The following is an 18,768-nucleotide window of genomic DNA, read 5'->3' on the forward strand; positions in this document are numbered from 1 at the left end:
AAGGAAAACATTGGAAAAGCAATACTTGAGAGTGATGCTTTTCATTTCTGCTTCTTCCAAAAGAGTGATGCTTTTCATTTCTGGTCTAGATGTGTGATGATGCAAATATTGAAGTTTAAATCCCTCAGTTCAGCCTTATACATTTTTTTTATATCTTATTATATTTTTAGAATACAGGTTAAATTGGCCACGTAACAAAACAGTACAATTAGACCACTAGACTAAAAAAAAGATTACTCCACGTACTAAACACCCCAAATGCATTTAATTTCACCGGATAGTCGATTCTCACCCCTGTTTTCAATCTGGTTACTTGTTTTTTTCCCTTTCTTCCAGCGTGTAAGAAACATAGTCGAGACTCAAATCACTCTAATCAGAAATTCCCAAATCCTTCCTTTACCCTTGCTTCAATCGGAAATCCCCAAATCACTACTAGGGTTGTTGCTTCGTTGTTTCAACACTTTGAAGTGATATTTAGTTACTATTTATGATTTTTAGTTACTTTTGCCGTTTTTGTTTGTGCTTAGGCATTTTTTTATTTAATATAGGCAATGTGATCCAGGTGTTCAAACACACCCTAAATTACTCCTCGCTTTTTATGTAAGAATTTATTTTCACTTGAACCGTATATATGTATGTATATATGTATATATGTGTATATATATATATATATATATATATATATATATATATATATATATATATATATATATATATATATATATAAACTGTGGTGAGATGAGAGTCATTGATCTTGTGAAGATCAACGTCCAAGATTAACAATGATTAAAAAAATGAAGTGACAATTTGATCTTTTTTCATCTAGGTCAACTTTTAAGGTGCGTGGTTTTTCTTCTTAAGGTGCATGGTTTTCCTTCTTGAGGTGTGTGGTTTCCCTTCTTAAGGAGCGTGGGTTCTGTGTTTAAGGTGCGTTAGTTCTTCAGTTGAGAACTTAAGGTATGTGCTCTTTTGAAGAAACTTAAGGTGCGTCGATTTAAAATTTTAGGTGCGTTGTTTTACTTCTTAAGGTGCGTGGTTTGTGTGGTTAAGGTGCGTCAGTTTTTGAAACCTAAAGTGCGTCGGTCTAAATCTTTAGGTGCATGATTTTCTTCTTAAGGTGCGTGATTTGTATGCTTAAGGTGCGTCAGTTATTGAAACTTAAGGTGCGTCGACCTAAGACTTTAAGTGCGTGATTTTCCTTCTTAAGGTGTGTTGTTTTCCTGACGATTTTGGGGAAAAAGTGTAACAGAAGAAGGGAAGGGTGAAAGAAAGTAACACCAGAAAGAGTACAAAATTGAGTATAGAATTGAAGACAAGATTGAGTACTAGTACGAAATTGGCCTTCTCTTAATAATTTTCCTTCTTAAGTTGTTTTCATTTTTAATGTGCGTTGGTTTAAAGCTTTAGGTGCGTTGTTTTACGTATCAATTCAAATATGATGTCCTAATATACATTAGGTGTAATATGCTGTTGTAATTTGTTTCTAATATGCTGTTGTTATATGTCGTACGTTTTTTTTTTTTTAAAAATTACATTGATTTAAGCCGTTGATCTAGATTTGATCAACAACTCAAATCTAACCGCATCTTCGTATATCTATCTCACTCATACTATCTGTATCCCAAATTAAACAAAGTAATTAAATTGCGGGCCAAACCACTACACCAAACCATACTCACACTATCTACATCCCACTTAACCTCATCCTATCCCCCGGGCCCTCCATCATATGATGACTTGCAAACCGAACCGCCTCGTCACACAAAACAAAACCATCTACGTTATGATGTAACCGCAACGGTTCCGCGTGCCCTAACAAAGCACGCAACTATATATGACTGCTCCTCAATATACCCATTCCTTCCTCGGATACGACGTTCCAAGAAAGGGAAAACTCCACATTCCGTGGCGTACAATACCCCTCACCTCCTTCTTTCCCAACTGGCATATATATACATATCTATCCTCATTTCAACATCCTAGCCAGCTACCAATTATCGTAAATGCGGCTATCTAGCCATCAACCTATGACGACACTGCTGTTTTCGTGTGCCGTTCATTCATGGCCGTTCCTTAATAGTATATGGCTTTAGATTTCGGAAAACCTTAATATATTTGCCGTTACAGATAACATATATATATGATACATTTCGTAACCTATTATATTTTTCATATATGGGACGCTGCGTTTTCCTTTCCAGTTAATTAATGGTTCAAAATATCAATCGATTTATCGCTTGACACGTAGCTGCTACCACAACATATTCACATGTAGGAGCTGCTAATGATTGTACGTTTTGGGGCAAAGGATCGTAAAGTGGGGTTCCTAGGTACCAGAAATATAGCGTACCCATATTGACGGTTGGGAAAATTTATGGTTCTTCTAACTAAGAATATATATATATTTATGTATATAGGTGTACTGGTCAACTATAAAAACTACACAGGAGAGATAAATCATACTAAGAAAATCACGTGTGACGAGACTATAATGGTATTGATCAGATATAAAAATCATGTTTTACTTATTCGGTCACTTTTTTTGAGCTGTTTTATTGTTTTAATGAAACTAAATGCTTGATTAATTGTTGACAATTATAGAATTAAATTATTGTATTACAAATTGAGCTGAGAGTACAAGGTGAAGATGACTATCTACTAGCTTACGCTGACACCCACCACAGAGCTCTCCCTCTATAAATAGTATTCCCCTAGCTCCCATAATTTTCATGAAAAGTTAGAGTGTGCCACAGAGGGGCAGGAGTTTATAGGAATTTGGTTGGCTATATCATATTTTTCCTAGTAAATTCCTAGTCCCAAGAAATGGCAATTCTAGATCTTCATCACCCTTGGCTCTTAGTGTTCGGAATCCTAGGTAAATTCTATGTTTTTTTTTTCTTTCTTTCTCTCTTCTCTTTTTGTTCCAAAATGATGTTTGATCTGCAGGCATACCATACATCATTAACATGCTTCTTGTTGTGTTAATCTGAATGATGTTTCAGGGAACATTATATCGATCTTCGTATACCTTGCACCAGTGTAAGAATTATTACTGATTTTATTTTAGTTTGATAAGATATATTTGTTGTTGAGTGTCAATTATTTACGTTATTGTAATGTTTTATCAGGTCGATATTTATTCGAATCTACAGAGCCAAATCAACAATGGGATATCATTCGGTGCCATATGTTATAGCAATATTTTCTTCCATGCTTTGGATGTACTATGCTTTCATCAAGAAAAACGCCACTCTTCTCATCTCCATCAACTCAATAGGCATCGTATTTGAGACTATCTATATCCTCATTTTCCTTGTCTTCGCATCAAGTAAAGCAAGGGTACGTAATGCAAAATATTAATTTTTATTCTTCATTACATTTATTAGTAAACAAAATGAATAAAATTGTTATTTTTTTTACCATGCATAGCGTAACGCATTGAAGGAATTGTTTCTGTGCATTGGAGGATTCTCTATAATTTTCTTGGTCTCGTGGTTTCCTTTCTCGGGAGAAATTCGTATTAGCCTTGTTGGTTGGATTTGCGTGGCTTTCTCCATAGCTGTTTTTGCGTCACCCCTTAGCATTGTGGTAAGAATATAATAGTCTCACTAATTTACAACAAAATTTTTAATAATTTCTTCATATAACCTATGATAAAACTAACATGAATTCGATCTTAAAATCATTTTTAAACAGCTTCAAGTATTCCGAACTAAGAGCGTGGAGTTCCTGCCATTCTACTTGTCATTCTTCCTCACATTGAGCGCAGTTATGTGGTTTGGCTATGGTTTAATCATGAAGGACTTGCGTATTGCGGTAACAAATTGAATCTCACCTCAAATTAAATGTTATAGTGCCAAGAATGTTTCCAAAATAAAATAAAACATTTTATTAATTTTGCAGTTGCCAAACATCCTGGGATTTTTCTTGGGACTGCTACAAATTTTGTTGTACGCAATTTATCGGAACGCAAAACCAGTTGTAGAGGAAAACAAGAATGTACAAGAACACATAGTGAACGTGGAGATGCTAGGGACATCTAACCAATTGGTGCACCCTGTGGATTCTGGGAGGAATATAAGTGATGGAGTTACTGAAATAAATATGGAGAATAATGATCAAGGGGAATAGAAGATGATCGGAAAAAATGGCAACTCCGCCGGCGGCGGTGGAGGACTAGAGGCCAGATAGCGGCAGCTGGCTGCAGGCTGAGCTAGTCCATCAAGTGAGAATGGAGACCAGCTAGAGAATGTAGCTAGCTAGATTGATCGCATATTTACTTTATCCCATTAAATATATTTAGTATGTGCATGTTATATATATGAATTCTATTAATATTACAAATTATCTAAAATTCCATATAACATAAAATTTTGTTTAATTGAGTCTCGTTCAGTTCATGTTACATTACTCAATTGAACCCTCCATTTAAAGAGTATTTTATTCCCATTTATTTATGTTTGTTATATTTATTATATACGATTGATAGTTTTGTCAGAACCGGATCCATCATAAATCGAGTATAAAAGTACAAAATAAGAATAGAAAAGTAATTACTTTATTACTCGGGACACTAGACCCAAAGTGTATACGTACAAGAGATATTGGTTTAAAATAGCGGTTCAAATAATAAATAAATAATATAAGATGTAGCTCCAAATTGTGGGTTAGAAATTAAATATTAATAATGTAGGCACTGAAAAGTGATTGGATTCCATGCACGCCACATTTTCCAATCTTGGAGGAAAAGAAGTAATCTCTCAATTATTTGTTTGATTTTGACAATTTGGTCTTGTACTATCGGTCCACACATAGTCATTCGTTATCATGTTTATAATAGGACGCAAAGGCGCAAAGCTGTTCATCACTATTATTGTTCAAGATTATTTACAAAAATAGGTTTATATATATTCTAACCTACAACAAAAGTTCACAATATTTACAAAAATATCATCGGCGAACTAGAACAAAGGCTTGACACACAAGCTTTTAAGAATGAATGGGCAAAATTTTGTAGAGAGAAAACAATTGTGCTTGGAGTGAAAAAATATTTTCGTGGCATGCAAAATCTGCCCAAACACAAAGTTTATATATGTGCATATTAAATTATAGCATTCAATGCCATAATAAAACTGATTTAATAATCAAATTATAACATTTAAAACGGTCATGCTTATTATAAAAATAATATCAACGGTTACGAAACTAATATACAAATAATTCGTACCGACCATTGATAACCTGTTTCAAAAACACCTGGGTGGCCAAGAAGTCCATATACCAAAAAAGTTAGAGAAAAGTGTTAAATAGGCACTTGAACTTTACACTAAAAGTCAAGTAGGCATTTGACCTTTCAAAAAGTGTAATTAAACACATAAACTCACAATCTTAACGCATTCTAGCCCATCAGCCGATTAAGCTTCAAGTAACAACTGGTAAAAACCTATGTGGCAGATTATTTGGCAATAATCTTACTATTTGACTTGCCAGCATAAGTTAAAAAAATAAATAAATAAATAAATAATAATAAAAAAGAAAAAAGACAACAATCAAATTTTAAAATAAGAAGATTTTTAGGGAGAGAATAAGAGTGAGAGAGAATTCAGCAATCGTTATATCCTACACCACGGCGCACATAGCACTGTGCGCCGCACGCCTCCCAAAACGACGTCGTTTTGGAGTAGTGTTGGGAGGCGCGGTAGGAAGTTGCTGAGATTATGTGTATTTGTTCACAACGTTATGTGTATTTGTTCACAACGTTATGTGTATTGGTTCATACAGTTATGTGTATTTTTTTATACAATTATGTACATTCTTTTTATACAATTATGTACATCCAAATCAGAAAATTTGTGTGTATTATGTTAAGAGTTGATGTGTATTATGTTAAAAGTTTATGTTTATTATGTATTATGTTAGGTTATGTGTATTATCTTTTAAAAAGAGTATGTATATTTTGTTATATAATTATGTACATTCATGTATAACATTATGTGTATTCCAGTATAACATTATGTACATTCTTGAACAGCGGATTTTTTTTTTAAAGAAAAAACTACTGCCATTCACTGGGGCGGGAAATTTCAAAAAAAAAATAATAATAAAACGACGTCATTTTGCATCTGGGCGCATAGTGCAACGCGCGCCGTGGTGTAGGATATAAATTGCCAGAATTCAGAGAAGGGAAATTTCATTCCAATACTCAATCATCCTGAAAAAAACTCCCAACTTCCATAAATAACATAGGAATGCTAAAGATATGTGTTTTTCACTTTTTTCATAAGTTATTTTGACAAGTTATTTCTTCTCGCTTCTTTGGCAAGTTATTTCCTCTCGTTTTTTTGGCGAGTTCTTTTTTCATTAAGGTGAAACGATTTAATTGATCATGGCGTATTTTATCTCATCCTGAGCAACGAAGAAGATCTGAACCATGATATGCAGTTCAGATTAATGAAGATATTGTCTACGGACGACAGAAGAGCCGCAATAGTTACTCAGGTGGTATGCAAGACTTCTCAAACAGAGTCAGTCTTGGATAGCCAGATCATTAATAACATCAAAGAAGCTTCAGGTTCCTCCAATGAATTCAGCTTCAATCTTGTAACACAGTTTGTGATTCAAGTTTCTTTTAGCATTGTTAGGAAAGTTGTTTTATGTCTAACTGTAAAGAATGTTTTATCATTCTATCGATCTTTATTGTAACTATTTCATCTATTGATTAATGAATTAGCTCTTTATTTTGAAAAAATAAATAAATAAATAAATAAAAATAAATAAATAAATAAATATATATATATATATATATATATATATATATATATATATATATATATATATATATATATATATATATATATATATATATATATATATAAGAATTCTAAATGGAACAAACATATACAAAAGGAATCAAACAAAAATTATCATCATATCCCTCACTGTGCAAACTTTAACACTTAAATATGTAATTTTTAACAACTAAATATGCAAATATACTTTAGCTTCTAAAGCCTCCTCTCAGGCTAGTTATTTGTAATGGGAGTCTGGGACTCTATCCCCCGGATTTTGTTGTATCGCTTTTGCATTAATTTAAGCTCAGCGTTTTTTGCTTTCAATTTTTTTTTTTTTTTTACAAATCTGGTAAATTCTATAAAATCAACGAAAATTCTAAATTTTAAATGGTTACACCTCAAGCAGTAAAAGGTGAACCACTGAACCAAATAAAATCAAAAATTCAGTCATAAAACTCCAAAATCGAAACCCTAAATTACAATGTACTTCGCATTTTGCAAGTGTAAACTTTTAATACTAACTGTGCTAAACACTAATACTAAATGTGTCATCGCGTTTGCATAGTAAAGGTATGATTTGGTGCGTTCAAATTTTCCAGGTATAAGGTTGTGATTAATTCATAATTTTCTTCTACAGACTTGTTCTCATATGATCTTTTATATATATATATATATATATATATATATATATATATATATATATATATATATATATATATATATATATATATATATATATTTGTAAAATTAACATGTGGTAAATACTAGTAATCAAGAATATAATTAATATTTTTACTGTACATTGGACTTGCCCGGCAGCCTAGATTATAAGGACTTGTTCTTGAACAGACATTATATGTTATATGGTAGAGGTTAATTTAGTGGACGGTGCTATGTATATAGGAGTGGTGGGATTAATTGGCTCAACTACAATTTTTATACTTTTTTTTTTTTCTGGAAAACAAAATGGGGATACCCAACCCAACCTAAACACCCCCCCCCCCCCCCCCCCCCCCAAAAAAAAAAAAAAAAAAAAAAAAAAACGAAACAAAAACAGAAACAAAACTAAGTGTATATATCTTGATATATTGAAAATCTTTAAAACACTACTGGAAATTATGTCATTTTCGACCACCTGAAAGTGATCTTAAATCAAGTCAAAAGTCTTGTTCCGATCACTTTTGATATCCGAAAAAACTTTTGTTGATATTTCCGATCACTTTTTGCTTTCGACTTGATTTAAGATCACTTTCAGGTAGTCGAAAATTCAATAATTTTCAGTAGTGAAACTAACCTCAATAAAATTACCATAATGAGTTTAATATATCAATAAACACTTATAATTTTCTAAATATAATTATTAAAAAATACCTTTCAAAAAAATTTAAAAAAATGAATAATAACTTAAACAAAGAAATTCTAGTTTGTACTCAAAAAAAATTAAAAAAAATAAAATAAAAAAATAAAAAGAGAAGAGAAGAAGAAGAAGAAATTCTAGTTTGGGTTTTATTTTTTCTATTAATGTGAAAAAAAATAGCAATTAAACGCTTTCTCTTCAAGTAATCTTAATTATTTTTTTTTTTCTAATTTCTGCAAATATATTGAAGCTGAATGGACGAATATGAAAGTTACTTGTTTTTTTTTTAAATAAACTCCTAATTTAATAATTTTAAATTTTTTATTGCTTTTTTGTGTGATTTTATTTTGCTCAAGCTCATCAGTATATTTAAATAAATGAATGAATACACACATGACACAACATATATATACATATACACACGTACGCAACTTATTCTTCTAAATTTATCCTGTATTGTTTTTTAAATCAATTTGGTATAGGTGATGACAATGAAATTCAAAAAGAAATGGGAAATAGGGAGAAAAGTTGTGAACGAAGGGTTATATTTTTTTTTTCTTTTTTTATTGTAAAATAATTTAATGTTAATTTTTATTTATTTTTTTCTTTGTTTAACCACTTTTCCACACTCTGGAGGATAGTTTGCTTTAACACTAGTTTTTTGTTTTGTTTGTTTGTTTTTTTTTTTTTTTTTTTTTTTTTTTTTTTTTTTTTGCATATTTTCAAAGACGCTAACTTTGGCCTCAAAAAGGGTGGTCGAAGGGAGTAGCATGACTTTCGTACTTAAAATTACGAGTTACCCTCTTAGTTGAGTCCTATGTTTGTCAAATGATTTTGCTTCGTTCAAAAGGGCATATTGGCTAGTTCCTTATCTAGCTTTTACAATAACCAATTGAAGCATGTGCTCCATCTCAACTAAAAGTCATAGTTAAATTGCACATTAATGGTTATATGTTCAACATAGCCCATTTTCATAAGGAAGCTTATTTTTCATGATCTTGGAGAAACTCCTTACTATTGTTATACCATGGACCAGGATTTATATTGCATTGTGAAATCTGATACAAAAATTTTGTACCTTCAGTTAACACATTCTGTATCTACAGTTAACTATAGATCAGAATGTGAAAATTATTTTTAGACCAGGGTCTACAATGCAAGATAGACTCTGGTCCATGGTATAATTTGCCAACTCATTATGTATGGTTTGGTTGTGATTAATTTTAATAATACTTCATTTCATTTAAAAAAAAAAAAAAAAAAAAAAAAAAGCCATGGTCCAAAATATTCAGAGTTTTTTTTTTTTTTCTGGTTATTAGATACCTTATAGTTAATGCTTCATTAATATAGTTAATAAAGATTGAATTGATATATCTCGCATACTACAAATTCAACTCATCACTGTACACAAATTGAATAATATTAGCTACTTAATTACACTGACGTCCACACAACTCTCCTTCTATAAATACTATGCCATTCCCCAATGACTGCATGCAATGCATGAAAAGTAGTGAGAGTCTGTGACAGAGTGGTAGAGAAGATATATTTTTTAAGGATAAAAAAATTGCTATATATTTTCCTTGTATAATCTCAAGAAATGGCCCTTCTAGATTTTCACCACCCTTGGCTCTTAGTGTTTGGAATCCTAGGTAATTAAATTGTGTTGTTTTTCCTCTTCTTTCTGTTCCAAAATTATGTCTATGGGTATACCATAGACTAGCTTATTCTTCTTTTCCTATTTACTATTATTATTATTATTATTCTTTTCCTATTACTAATGTTTATCCACATGATGTTTCAGGTAACATTATATCCATCATCGTATTTCTCGTACCAACGTAAGGACTAGTGATTATTTTACTCGTGATTGATAATATATTTATATTTATTGTTGAATATAATGTTAATTAGTCATTCACATTACTATAACATTGCAGATCAACATTTCTTCGAATCTACAAAGAGAAGTCGACAATGGGTTTTCACTCATTGCCATATGTTATAGCATTGTTATCTTCTCTGCTTTGGATGTACTATGCTTTCCTAGTGAAGAATGCCAATCTTCTCATCACCATCAACTCAGTGGGAATTGTTACTGAGACTATCTATATCACCGTTTTCATTGTCTACGCATCAAAAAAAGCCAGGGTAAAACAAAATATTACTCTTTTTGTTTTATTTTATCTGCCATACTTAATTACTTAATTACTATTTATTGGTCAAACTAACTCTTTCTTCTTTGTTTATTTTCTTTAGTATTTTTTTATTTATTTTTAAATTTGATTTTTGTGTTCAGTAGTACTTGTAGTGTAGTTTCTAAATATATAAATTTTGTATACTAATACTAAACTTAATATTATGAAAAATTGAATTAAAAATAATTTCAGTCAAGCCAACCAAACCAGACATAAAATTGGACGGAAGGAGTATATTATTCCACTCATTTTATTTTTAAAGGGTAGTTGTATTGCACACAATTTTTAAAGAAACATATAAGATGTAATATTATTTTTGGGATGGACTAATTAAAAAAGATGACCAATAAAGTGAGATAAAATTAATATTTTTTTATTCTTGACTTCAATGTTTAAAATTAAAATTGTAACAAATTTGATAATTTTTTTTTGGGTAACTATTTGCAGAATCATGCATTGAAGGAGTTGATTCTATCTATCGGAGGATTTGTTGCAACTTTTTTAGTCTCATGGTTCGTTTTCTCAGGCAAAGTTCGTATAAGTGTTGTTGGATGGATTTGTGTGGCATTCTCCCTAGGTGTTTTTGCTTCACCTCTAAGCGTTGTGGTAAAAACATAATCTCACTAATTAGCATTCAATATAATTTTTATCACCTTTGATTAAACTAACATAGATTTTCAAAATTGTTTTAATACAGCTCCAAGTTATTCGAACAAAGAGTGTAGAGTTTTTACCGTTTTACTTGTCTTTCTTCCTTGCATTAAATGCAATTATGTGGGGTGGCTATGGCGCAATCTTGAAGGACTTGCGTATCGCGGTAAATGAACTCACCATTATTATTATTATGCTAACATATGTCAAATAATATAGTAACTAGAATTTTTTTCCCAAGTACATAGTTTTATTAATTTTCTTTTTATAATTTATATTTTGAAGTTGCCAAATGTCCTGGGATTTATGTTGGCACTAGTACAAATTTTGCTATATATAATCTATCGGAAGGCAAAACCAGTTGCAGAAGAAGGCAAAAAAGTGGCGGAGCATGTAGTGAACATGGAGATACAAGAAGCATCTAATCAAGGGAAATAGCTTAGCTGAATCAAAGTAGAGACTAAATAACTTAGATTGAATGTTTACTATATATATTTTACATCTTTTATTTTATACTTGCATATGATTATTCTATAAGTTACAAACGCATGCAATGTATGGTAGAAAAATACCCATAAATAAACATGGGAGCAAAGTTACATAACTTTTATAAGATAATGATATATGAGATGTTGGATGTTATCTTACAATAAGTGTTTAGATCTATCACTACATACAACCTTTTTTATGCATTGACCATTTTAGTTTTCCATACAAAAATAGATAGCAATTGTACTTAGCAACTAGCAAACACATTTAGTAACATACGCATAAACTTTCTCACAAAATCTTTTTACGATTTAACATGATTTTCCATTAAAAATGTTGTTGCCTTAAGTTTCAATCTTTCAATGAATCAATTATTCAAATTAATGTCACTTCTTTTTTATGACAAGAGAAATCTGTAACTATTATTCAATTGTGTGCATTAGCTAAACACTCATTTGTGATTTAGATGGTAAAATATTGCAATGAGATAAACAATCTTAAGTTATTTATAATTCACTGTTCAAAAAAAAAAAACAGTTAATAAATCGCTCTTACTAACGTAAAAGTCAAATTTAAAATATTGTAATCATCAAGCACAATCGATTATTGTCCAGAATTAATATTACTTTTATCAGTTAGACACATAAAATAATAAAATAATGTTAACAAGTATTAATATTTAATAATTAAAAAATATTATATTTTCACTAAAATTATATTTGCCGCAAAATTAAGAGATTTGTTTTTATTTTAATGCTTCATTTATAGTTAATGAATATAAGTTGACGATGACTAGCTACTTAGGCTGACGGCTAGGCAGTCTATGCCCCTCCCTAGTGACTAGTGAGTGCATACATCTTAACTAAATATTTTATTTTTGCTAAAAACAACACATGTCAAATAATATACTAACAATAGAACCGTCAAATTAAATTTTGCCAACCAAAAAAGCTCATCTTATCTTTTATACAAGTAAGGAGTGTGTTTCAATTTTAACCTAGGTAGGGTTGGCCGATGGCTAGCCTATCCATATGTATATATATAGTCATATAGACAAGATGAAATGAAAATCACTTTTCCTGTGCTAGTTATCTTTTATGTAATTTGTAATGTGTGGATGTGTATATGCAGATAAGTGATTGTGCATTGTAGACATTTAAATTTTGATGAATATTAATTATTTATCAATATTAGTATATTTAAATATATTTAAAATATTTTAGATAATATTGATATTATCTAATTAACAAAGAGTTTGAGCTTATCAAAACTCTCTATCCTACAACTATAAATAGGGTATTTCATTTCTATGTAATCACAAAAATTCTAGGAAAGATCATGGAAGACAAGACCTCAAATCAAGTCATTTGAACCCAGAGTTGAAGAACAAGCTATATATACAAGACAAGACCTTCTTTGAAGATCAAGCCACTTGAAACTCGGAGGCCTTTCAATGGTGGAGCGTTCTTGAAGAATCAGAGGATCATACAGAGACTTGTACTCACACCCCATTGATATTTAACATGTAACTTAGAATTTTGAATATTACTAAATTTTATTCAATTTTCTTTGTTCACATGCATCTTCGAAATATATATTTTAGTAATTACTTTTGCATTTTGATCTTGTAATGTCTGATTGTACAATCTATAATACAAGATTGTGTTGTTTGCATGAGAACAATAGTTATCATTTCATCCTCTATATATATATATATATATATATATATATATATATATATAATATATATATTAGTTTTACACACGCATTATGCGACTGATTTAATATCCATTTTTTCTGAATAAAATGTTGAACTCTACGAATGCAATTCGTAGCAGAATATGGCGTAAGAGTGCAAAGCATGAGGGGGGGAAATAAGACGATTTGAAATTACTAGAAAAATAAAAGTGCAATAAAGGCAAAGTTTGGGGGGTGTTATTAAACTCTCACCTACTATTATTTCCTCGATAAAATATACACCCTTTGCACTTGTGTTCTAGTATTTCCAAAACGAAAATGTAAAATAGAGTCAAGAATAGAGATAAAAACTTGACCTTCACTAAACCAACATTCCATTCCCATTCTTGGATCCACTATCCATTATTGCCCTCAAAACCGGCATGAGTGTTCTGTCGTCTCTTTTCTCGAAAATTTTCACCCCACATTTTAGCCTCTGCAACTGCTCTTTCCCTGTCCAAATCTCTGTTCAACATTTTTACAGTTTCCCTGGGCGAATCTTCCTTCTCAGACCCCCCCTCCAATTCTCCATTTTGTCTCCTCTTCTCCCTGAAATTCTCCCCCCACATTTTCGCCTCCGCAACGGCCCGCTCTCGCTCTGCATCCCGGTTCAGCATTCTTGCGGTTTCCCGAGGGGAGTCTTCCTTCTCGGACCCGTCCAGGTCCCATTTGCGTCCCGATCCACCTCCTGAACCGTCTTCGTTCCTCGATATTCTTGGGCCTCGCTTGTCGTCCTTGAAGCCGGGAGCTGCGCTGGGATCGTATGCCTGGTTGGCCAAGTAGGAAAGGGCAGTGACCACGTCCCCGATCAGAGGCCGGGCTGCAGCCTGCTCTTGGATACACATGGACGCCACGGCTAGGGCCTGGTAAAGGCCTCTCATTGGAAACTGGCCTTGCAGCCTCGGGTCGGCTAATTTCGCAAACTTCCGACGATCGTTAAACAGCGGGCGTGCCTGCAGGGAGGGAAAGATAATAAATAATCATTCAATCTCTAAGAAAGCATAATCCCAAACAGTGTTGCAAAAATCGAGCCTAGGCGCTCTAGGCGGTCCCCAGGCGCCTAGAGGGCGCCTAGCGATTTTTTCAACCTTGATCCCAGAAGAAATATAAAGGAGAGAAACGAGGATGTAATTTACCCAAGCAACGAGGTTCTGTTCCCCGGGCGGTTGGGTGCTGTCAATGGCCTTACGTCCCGTGATAAGCTCTAAGAACACAACCCCGAAGCTATAAACATCCGATTTCACCGTCAATTGTCCAGTCATGGCATATTCGGGAGCACAATAGCCATAGGTTCCCATGACCCTTGTTGACACATGCGACTTATCTCCAGTAGGACCGAGCTTTGCTAGACCAAAATCAGAAAGCTTCGGGGAAAACCCTTCATCTAGCAATATGTTTGAGGACTTGAAGTCCCTGTAAATAACTGGAGGATTAGCTTTATCGTGAAGATGCTCCAAACCTTTGGCTGCACCAGCTGCTATTCTCATCCTCGTGTTCCAATCCAACGGCTCTTTATCAGGTGGTAAATCTGAAAGAAAGTCATAAATTATCACTGATAATCATGTCATAGGAAAACAAAAATGCATGGATAACAATTTAAATCAAGCAAAATATATTGGCTTCACTGCTATTTAAGGAGGGCATGCATAACAAGACTATGTGGTCTAATGGTATCTGGGCTGGACTTCCATTTGGAAGGTTGTGAGTTCGAGCCTCAGCGGAGATACTACACTGTAATACAAGTCAGTAGCATCCAAAAAAAAAGAGGGCACACATATAAAGCATAAGGAGTACATTCAAATACCCTCCCGACAAAAAATACCGGAATTCATGCAATACTTATACTATTGTGCAGAAATGGCAACAGTTTGTGTCTGCAACTTATCGGGGCAATCAATTACAACAGTTACATTTTTATAATAATACTCATCATCATCCTGGAGCGGCTGAATCAATTAGGTAATGTGTCTTTTCTTTTTTTTTTGGGTCAGACCATGAAGTGTCCTGAGCAGCCCTAACCGTAGGAGACACCTTTAAGCGCATACCAACTTAGACTAATCCCCGTTCGCACCGGGCAGAACTAATTAAGGAGCAAAGTGCTGACCAGATTGGTAATGTGTCTTCTTTTGGGCATAATAAAATTCCCATTTGCCAGTAGTAGACCGGTTTTATTAAAGCCCGCAACCACCCCGCCCTGTAATCCTAGCCGACAAAAGACCACAACGAGATAAACCAGCCTAGGTTGCCCATAGCAGGCCGACTCAAACCAAGACAGCCAATAAACAGCTCCCACGGGAAATCGAACTTGGAGCCTTATGGTTACCAAGCCAACTGTTCGGCCAACTTGACTGGAGTTGCCCCCAAAACGCAGCTATTTCCTGATATGATACCGTTGGCTCAAGGTAACTATTCATAATGTTCTTTAGTACCATAATGTTGTTCTCTATATATTAGCTCCAGTTTTGACCTTCCCCAACTCACGCCAAAGTATTGTAACCACCACTAGATGCAATACTAAAAACTATATGCTAAGGAGATAAAGAACAGAAGGTCAAAACATAAAACTAGAATGAAGAGTTTGTGTTACCATGAAGGTGATCCTCCAACGATCCCAACGGCATAAATTCATAGACAAGAAGCCTCTGGTCTCCATCCGCACAGTATCCAATCAAGTTAACTAAATTAGGATGATGAAGAAGGCTGAGCATAAGAACCTCCACTAGAAATTCTCTATTCCCCTGCAGCCCATTCCTATCCAATTGCTTAACAGCTACAGCCTGCATGGGTCAAGAAACCACCACCCAAAAAAAAAAAAATGATGATTCAGAAAAGGATAAAGGTAACTTTTTCATTTCACAATAAAAAAGATGACGATGAAGTAGACAACTAGCAACTAGCAAATGACACACTTGGGGCGGTTACGCAGGATCAAATCAAGCCAATAAACCATTGAAACTAAAATTACGTAAGCTATCTTCAATTGATGTTAAATCATTTATTCACTTACAAGAAAATAACATCATAATTTCCCTTCCAACACTAAACAGTCCACTTGTGAGTTCAAAGAATTATTGTTAGATGTATCAATCAGCAATGGATATAAAAAGTAAAGGGTTTTAGGTGCTAGGAATATTCTTGGGTGACGAGGGAAAACCCGCAACCACCACCCGAGGGTGCACACTGGGTAAACCCCACCTTGTGGCCCTAGCTGGCAAAGGACCACGCCTCGTTGCCCTAGCTGACAAAGGACCAGAAGGAGGCAAACTAACCTAGATTGCTCATAGCTGACCAGCTCAAATCAAGAAGGCCAATAAACAGCTCCCATTGAGGATATTCTTATTCATTAAAGGATTTAGCTTAGGAAAGTGATACGCACCACAAGTATGAATGAATTCTAAGGAATTAGACAATAAAGAAAGCTCATCCAAATAGACTATAGAAGACAGGAGGATCTTAGTTGCAGAATTCTGTCAAAACTTCAACAATTGAACAAAAATGCTTACTAATTTACACTAATATATCAATTTCTGAAAGCTATACGGCAATAAAAACTACCTGGCCATTTGCAAGTCGTCCTTTATATACACGTCCAAATCCCCCTTCACCTATGAAAGATTCTGGCCTAAAGTTACTTGTAGCAGCCGCAAGCTCACGAAAAGTAAATGTATGAGCCGCAATCTGAACACCAGGTAAATCCTTTAAGCCCGAAGTTTCTCTCTTGGAACCAGTGTTACCTCGTGATTTTAGTCTGTCCGCCCCTGTAAGTGATATGAAAATAAAAATAAAATAAATCAATCCACATCCATAGGTTCTTCCAAAATCTGGATTACACCATCAAAATAATTCGAATTTCAATTAAAGTTCAATCACTCATGCTAACTTTCTAAATAATTTAGTATAGTTGCTACATAAATCATACAATCCACAAAGGGGGCAATCCATTTCATAGACAATGGAAAAGCGGCTTTTCCCTGATCTTGCTAAATGGAAACGAACTAGACAAGATTGAGCTAAACCAAAAGCACTAAAGAATATCACAACCATTCAAATTATCAATTCCCCAGATTCCAATTGTAGCCCAATCGAAACTGCAATAATCACAATCTCCTTAAGATCTCATTTCATCAGTCATTAAAGTAAAGGAAATTAACTAAAGATAACATCTTTCATCAATTCCCATCATAGCATCCCCAATTTTACATCTAATCAACTAATAACTGGAACCAATAAAGCTCATAGAAGAAACCAACTCGAATCGAATACAATAACATTAAAAAAAACATCATAAACCAGATTAGATCAGTAAAAGCACAAATACAGAGAAGAGTGTGACCTGAAGATAATCTGGACATATGGGAGGGAACAACTGGATGAACTTCCTTGCGATCATCTCTCTCCTTCTGGGGATTCAGAGTCTCCTCCTCTCTGGAATCAAAACAAGGGAAGCAACCCATGTGTTCCCCCACCAAGAAGATCAAGACTTTACAACAACCCTTTCCTCGAATATATCAGATTAACTCAAACCCCAATCAGGTTCTCAAGCTCCCCATCTCAATCTCAAGAAACGGAGAGAAAACAACTCAACAATCACACACAAATACGCGTCTACAGAATCCGAATCTTGGCGTATCAATCAATCAATCTGGCCACCCATCTTCCTGATCAGCACAGAAAGCCAGAAGGGGACAAATACCATAACAAACAAGTACAAACAGTACCACAACAAGGGTTTAGCTATACGCTATTGCTTCTGGGCAAGGTATATACACCATAGACAAAATGAAAGATAGTGTCTTTTTAGACTGCTTTTTCTGCGGTGTTTCAATACAATGTTTGCCCCTCTCTCTCTCTCTCTCTCTATCTCTCTCTCTCTCTTTCTGGTTCTGCAGATGTACGCATATATTGGTATTGACATATATAAAATACGAGTATGAACGCGTACCCAAAGAGTTGCGTATTACTCCATTGAAGTTACCAGTTAACCATACGTCCACACTCTTCCCCACACCATCCTTTGACGGTTTGACCAACCATTTTCCATTTTCCCCTATTCTGCTTGTAAACTGTAGATTTGCTTTCCACGCCAAATATCTTCTCTAAAACAATCAGCGTGGTTACCCAAAAAGAAATAAAATAATACGGAGTAATTATTTAGCTGAAGTGTCATTTCACACCATGAATTATATCGAATTATTCATGTTGTATCATAACTTTTCATAATATATTTTTTGATTCATTTACCATTAATTTTTTTTTGTCTAACATTTTTTACAGATTAGTTAATTAATTAATTATAAAATGTTATTATTTTTTCTTATGATAATATTTACTTATTAGTATGACAATAAAATTCTTTATATTATTTCTAAAAGAGATAATCGAATAGGCCGAGTATAATTTTCTTACTACTAATTTAATTCAGGATTTACCATCTAAAAATGTAGATATTATGAAGGAAAAATATGCCAGATCAAATAGAATATTTACTTTCAAAATATGTAAAGTGAGTGACACTCTTTTGGTAGTTAATCTCGTGAGGTTTCCA

At 33.5% G+C, this 18,768-nt stretch overlaps 3 protein-coding genes across 3 annotated transcripts; 2 read left to right on the top strand and 1 right to left on the bottom strand.

Moving 5' to 3' along the window:
• The first annotated feature begins 2,753 nt into the window (after positions 1–2,753).
• Positions 2,754–4,381, top strand: LOC109175867 (bidirectional sugar transporter SWEET15-like). Its single transcript, XM_019325233.1, has 6 exons — positions 2,754–2,875; positions 3,003–3,039; positions 3,129–3,339; positions 3,430–3,588; positions 3,697–3,816; positions 3,904–4,381. The coding sequence occupies exons 1-6, from the start codon at positions 2,824–2,826 to the stop codon at positions 4,129–4,131; spliced, it is 807 nt and encodes a 268-aa protein (XP_019180778.1). The 5' UTR covers positions 2,754–2,823; the 3' UTR covers positions 4,132–4,381.
• Positions 4,382–9,473: 5,092 nt separating this feature from the next.
• Positions 9,474–11,435, top strand: LOC109175431 (bidirectional sugar transporter N3-like). The gene is made up of 6 exons (XM_019324692.1): positions 9,474–9,800; positions 9,953–9,989; positions 10,089–10,299; positions 10,794–10,952; positions 11,044–11,163; positions 11,283–11,435. The coding sequence occupies exons 1-6, from the start codon at positions 9,749–9,751 to the stop codon at positions 11,433–11,435; spliced, it is 732 nt and encodes a 243-aa protein (XP_019180237.1). The 5' UTR covers positions 9,474–9,748.
• Positions 11,436–13,399: 1,964 nt separating this feature from the next.
• LOC109175864 (serine/threonine-protein kinase PBS1) lies at positions 13,400–18,108 on the bottom strand. The gene is made up of 5 exons (XM_019325230.1): positions 17,557–18,108; positions 16,779–16,981; positions 15,811–16,000; positions 14,360–14,751; positions 13,400–14,176 (listed from the first exon to the last, which is right to left on the bottom strand). The coding sequence occupies exons 1-5, from the start codon at positions 17,675–17,677 to the stop codon at positions 13,580–13,582; spliced, it is 1,503 nt and encodes a 500-aa protein (XP_019180775.1). The 5' UTR covers positions 17,678–18,108; the 3' UTR covers positions 13,400–13,579.
• Between the last annotated feature and the right edge of the window lie 660 nt (positions 18,109–18,768).

The sequence above is a fragment of the Ipomoea nil genome, unplaced genomic scaffold, assembly GCF_001879475.1.
Source record: "Ipomoea nil cultivar Tokyo-kokei standard unplaced genomic scaffold, Asagao_1.1 scaffold0688, whole genome shotgun sequence".
NCBI classification, from domain to species: Eukaryota; Viridiplantae; Streptophyta; class Magnoliopsida; order Solanales; family Convolvulaceae; genus Ipomoea; species Ipomoea nil.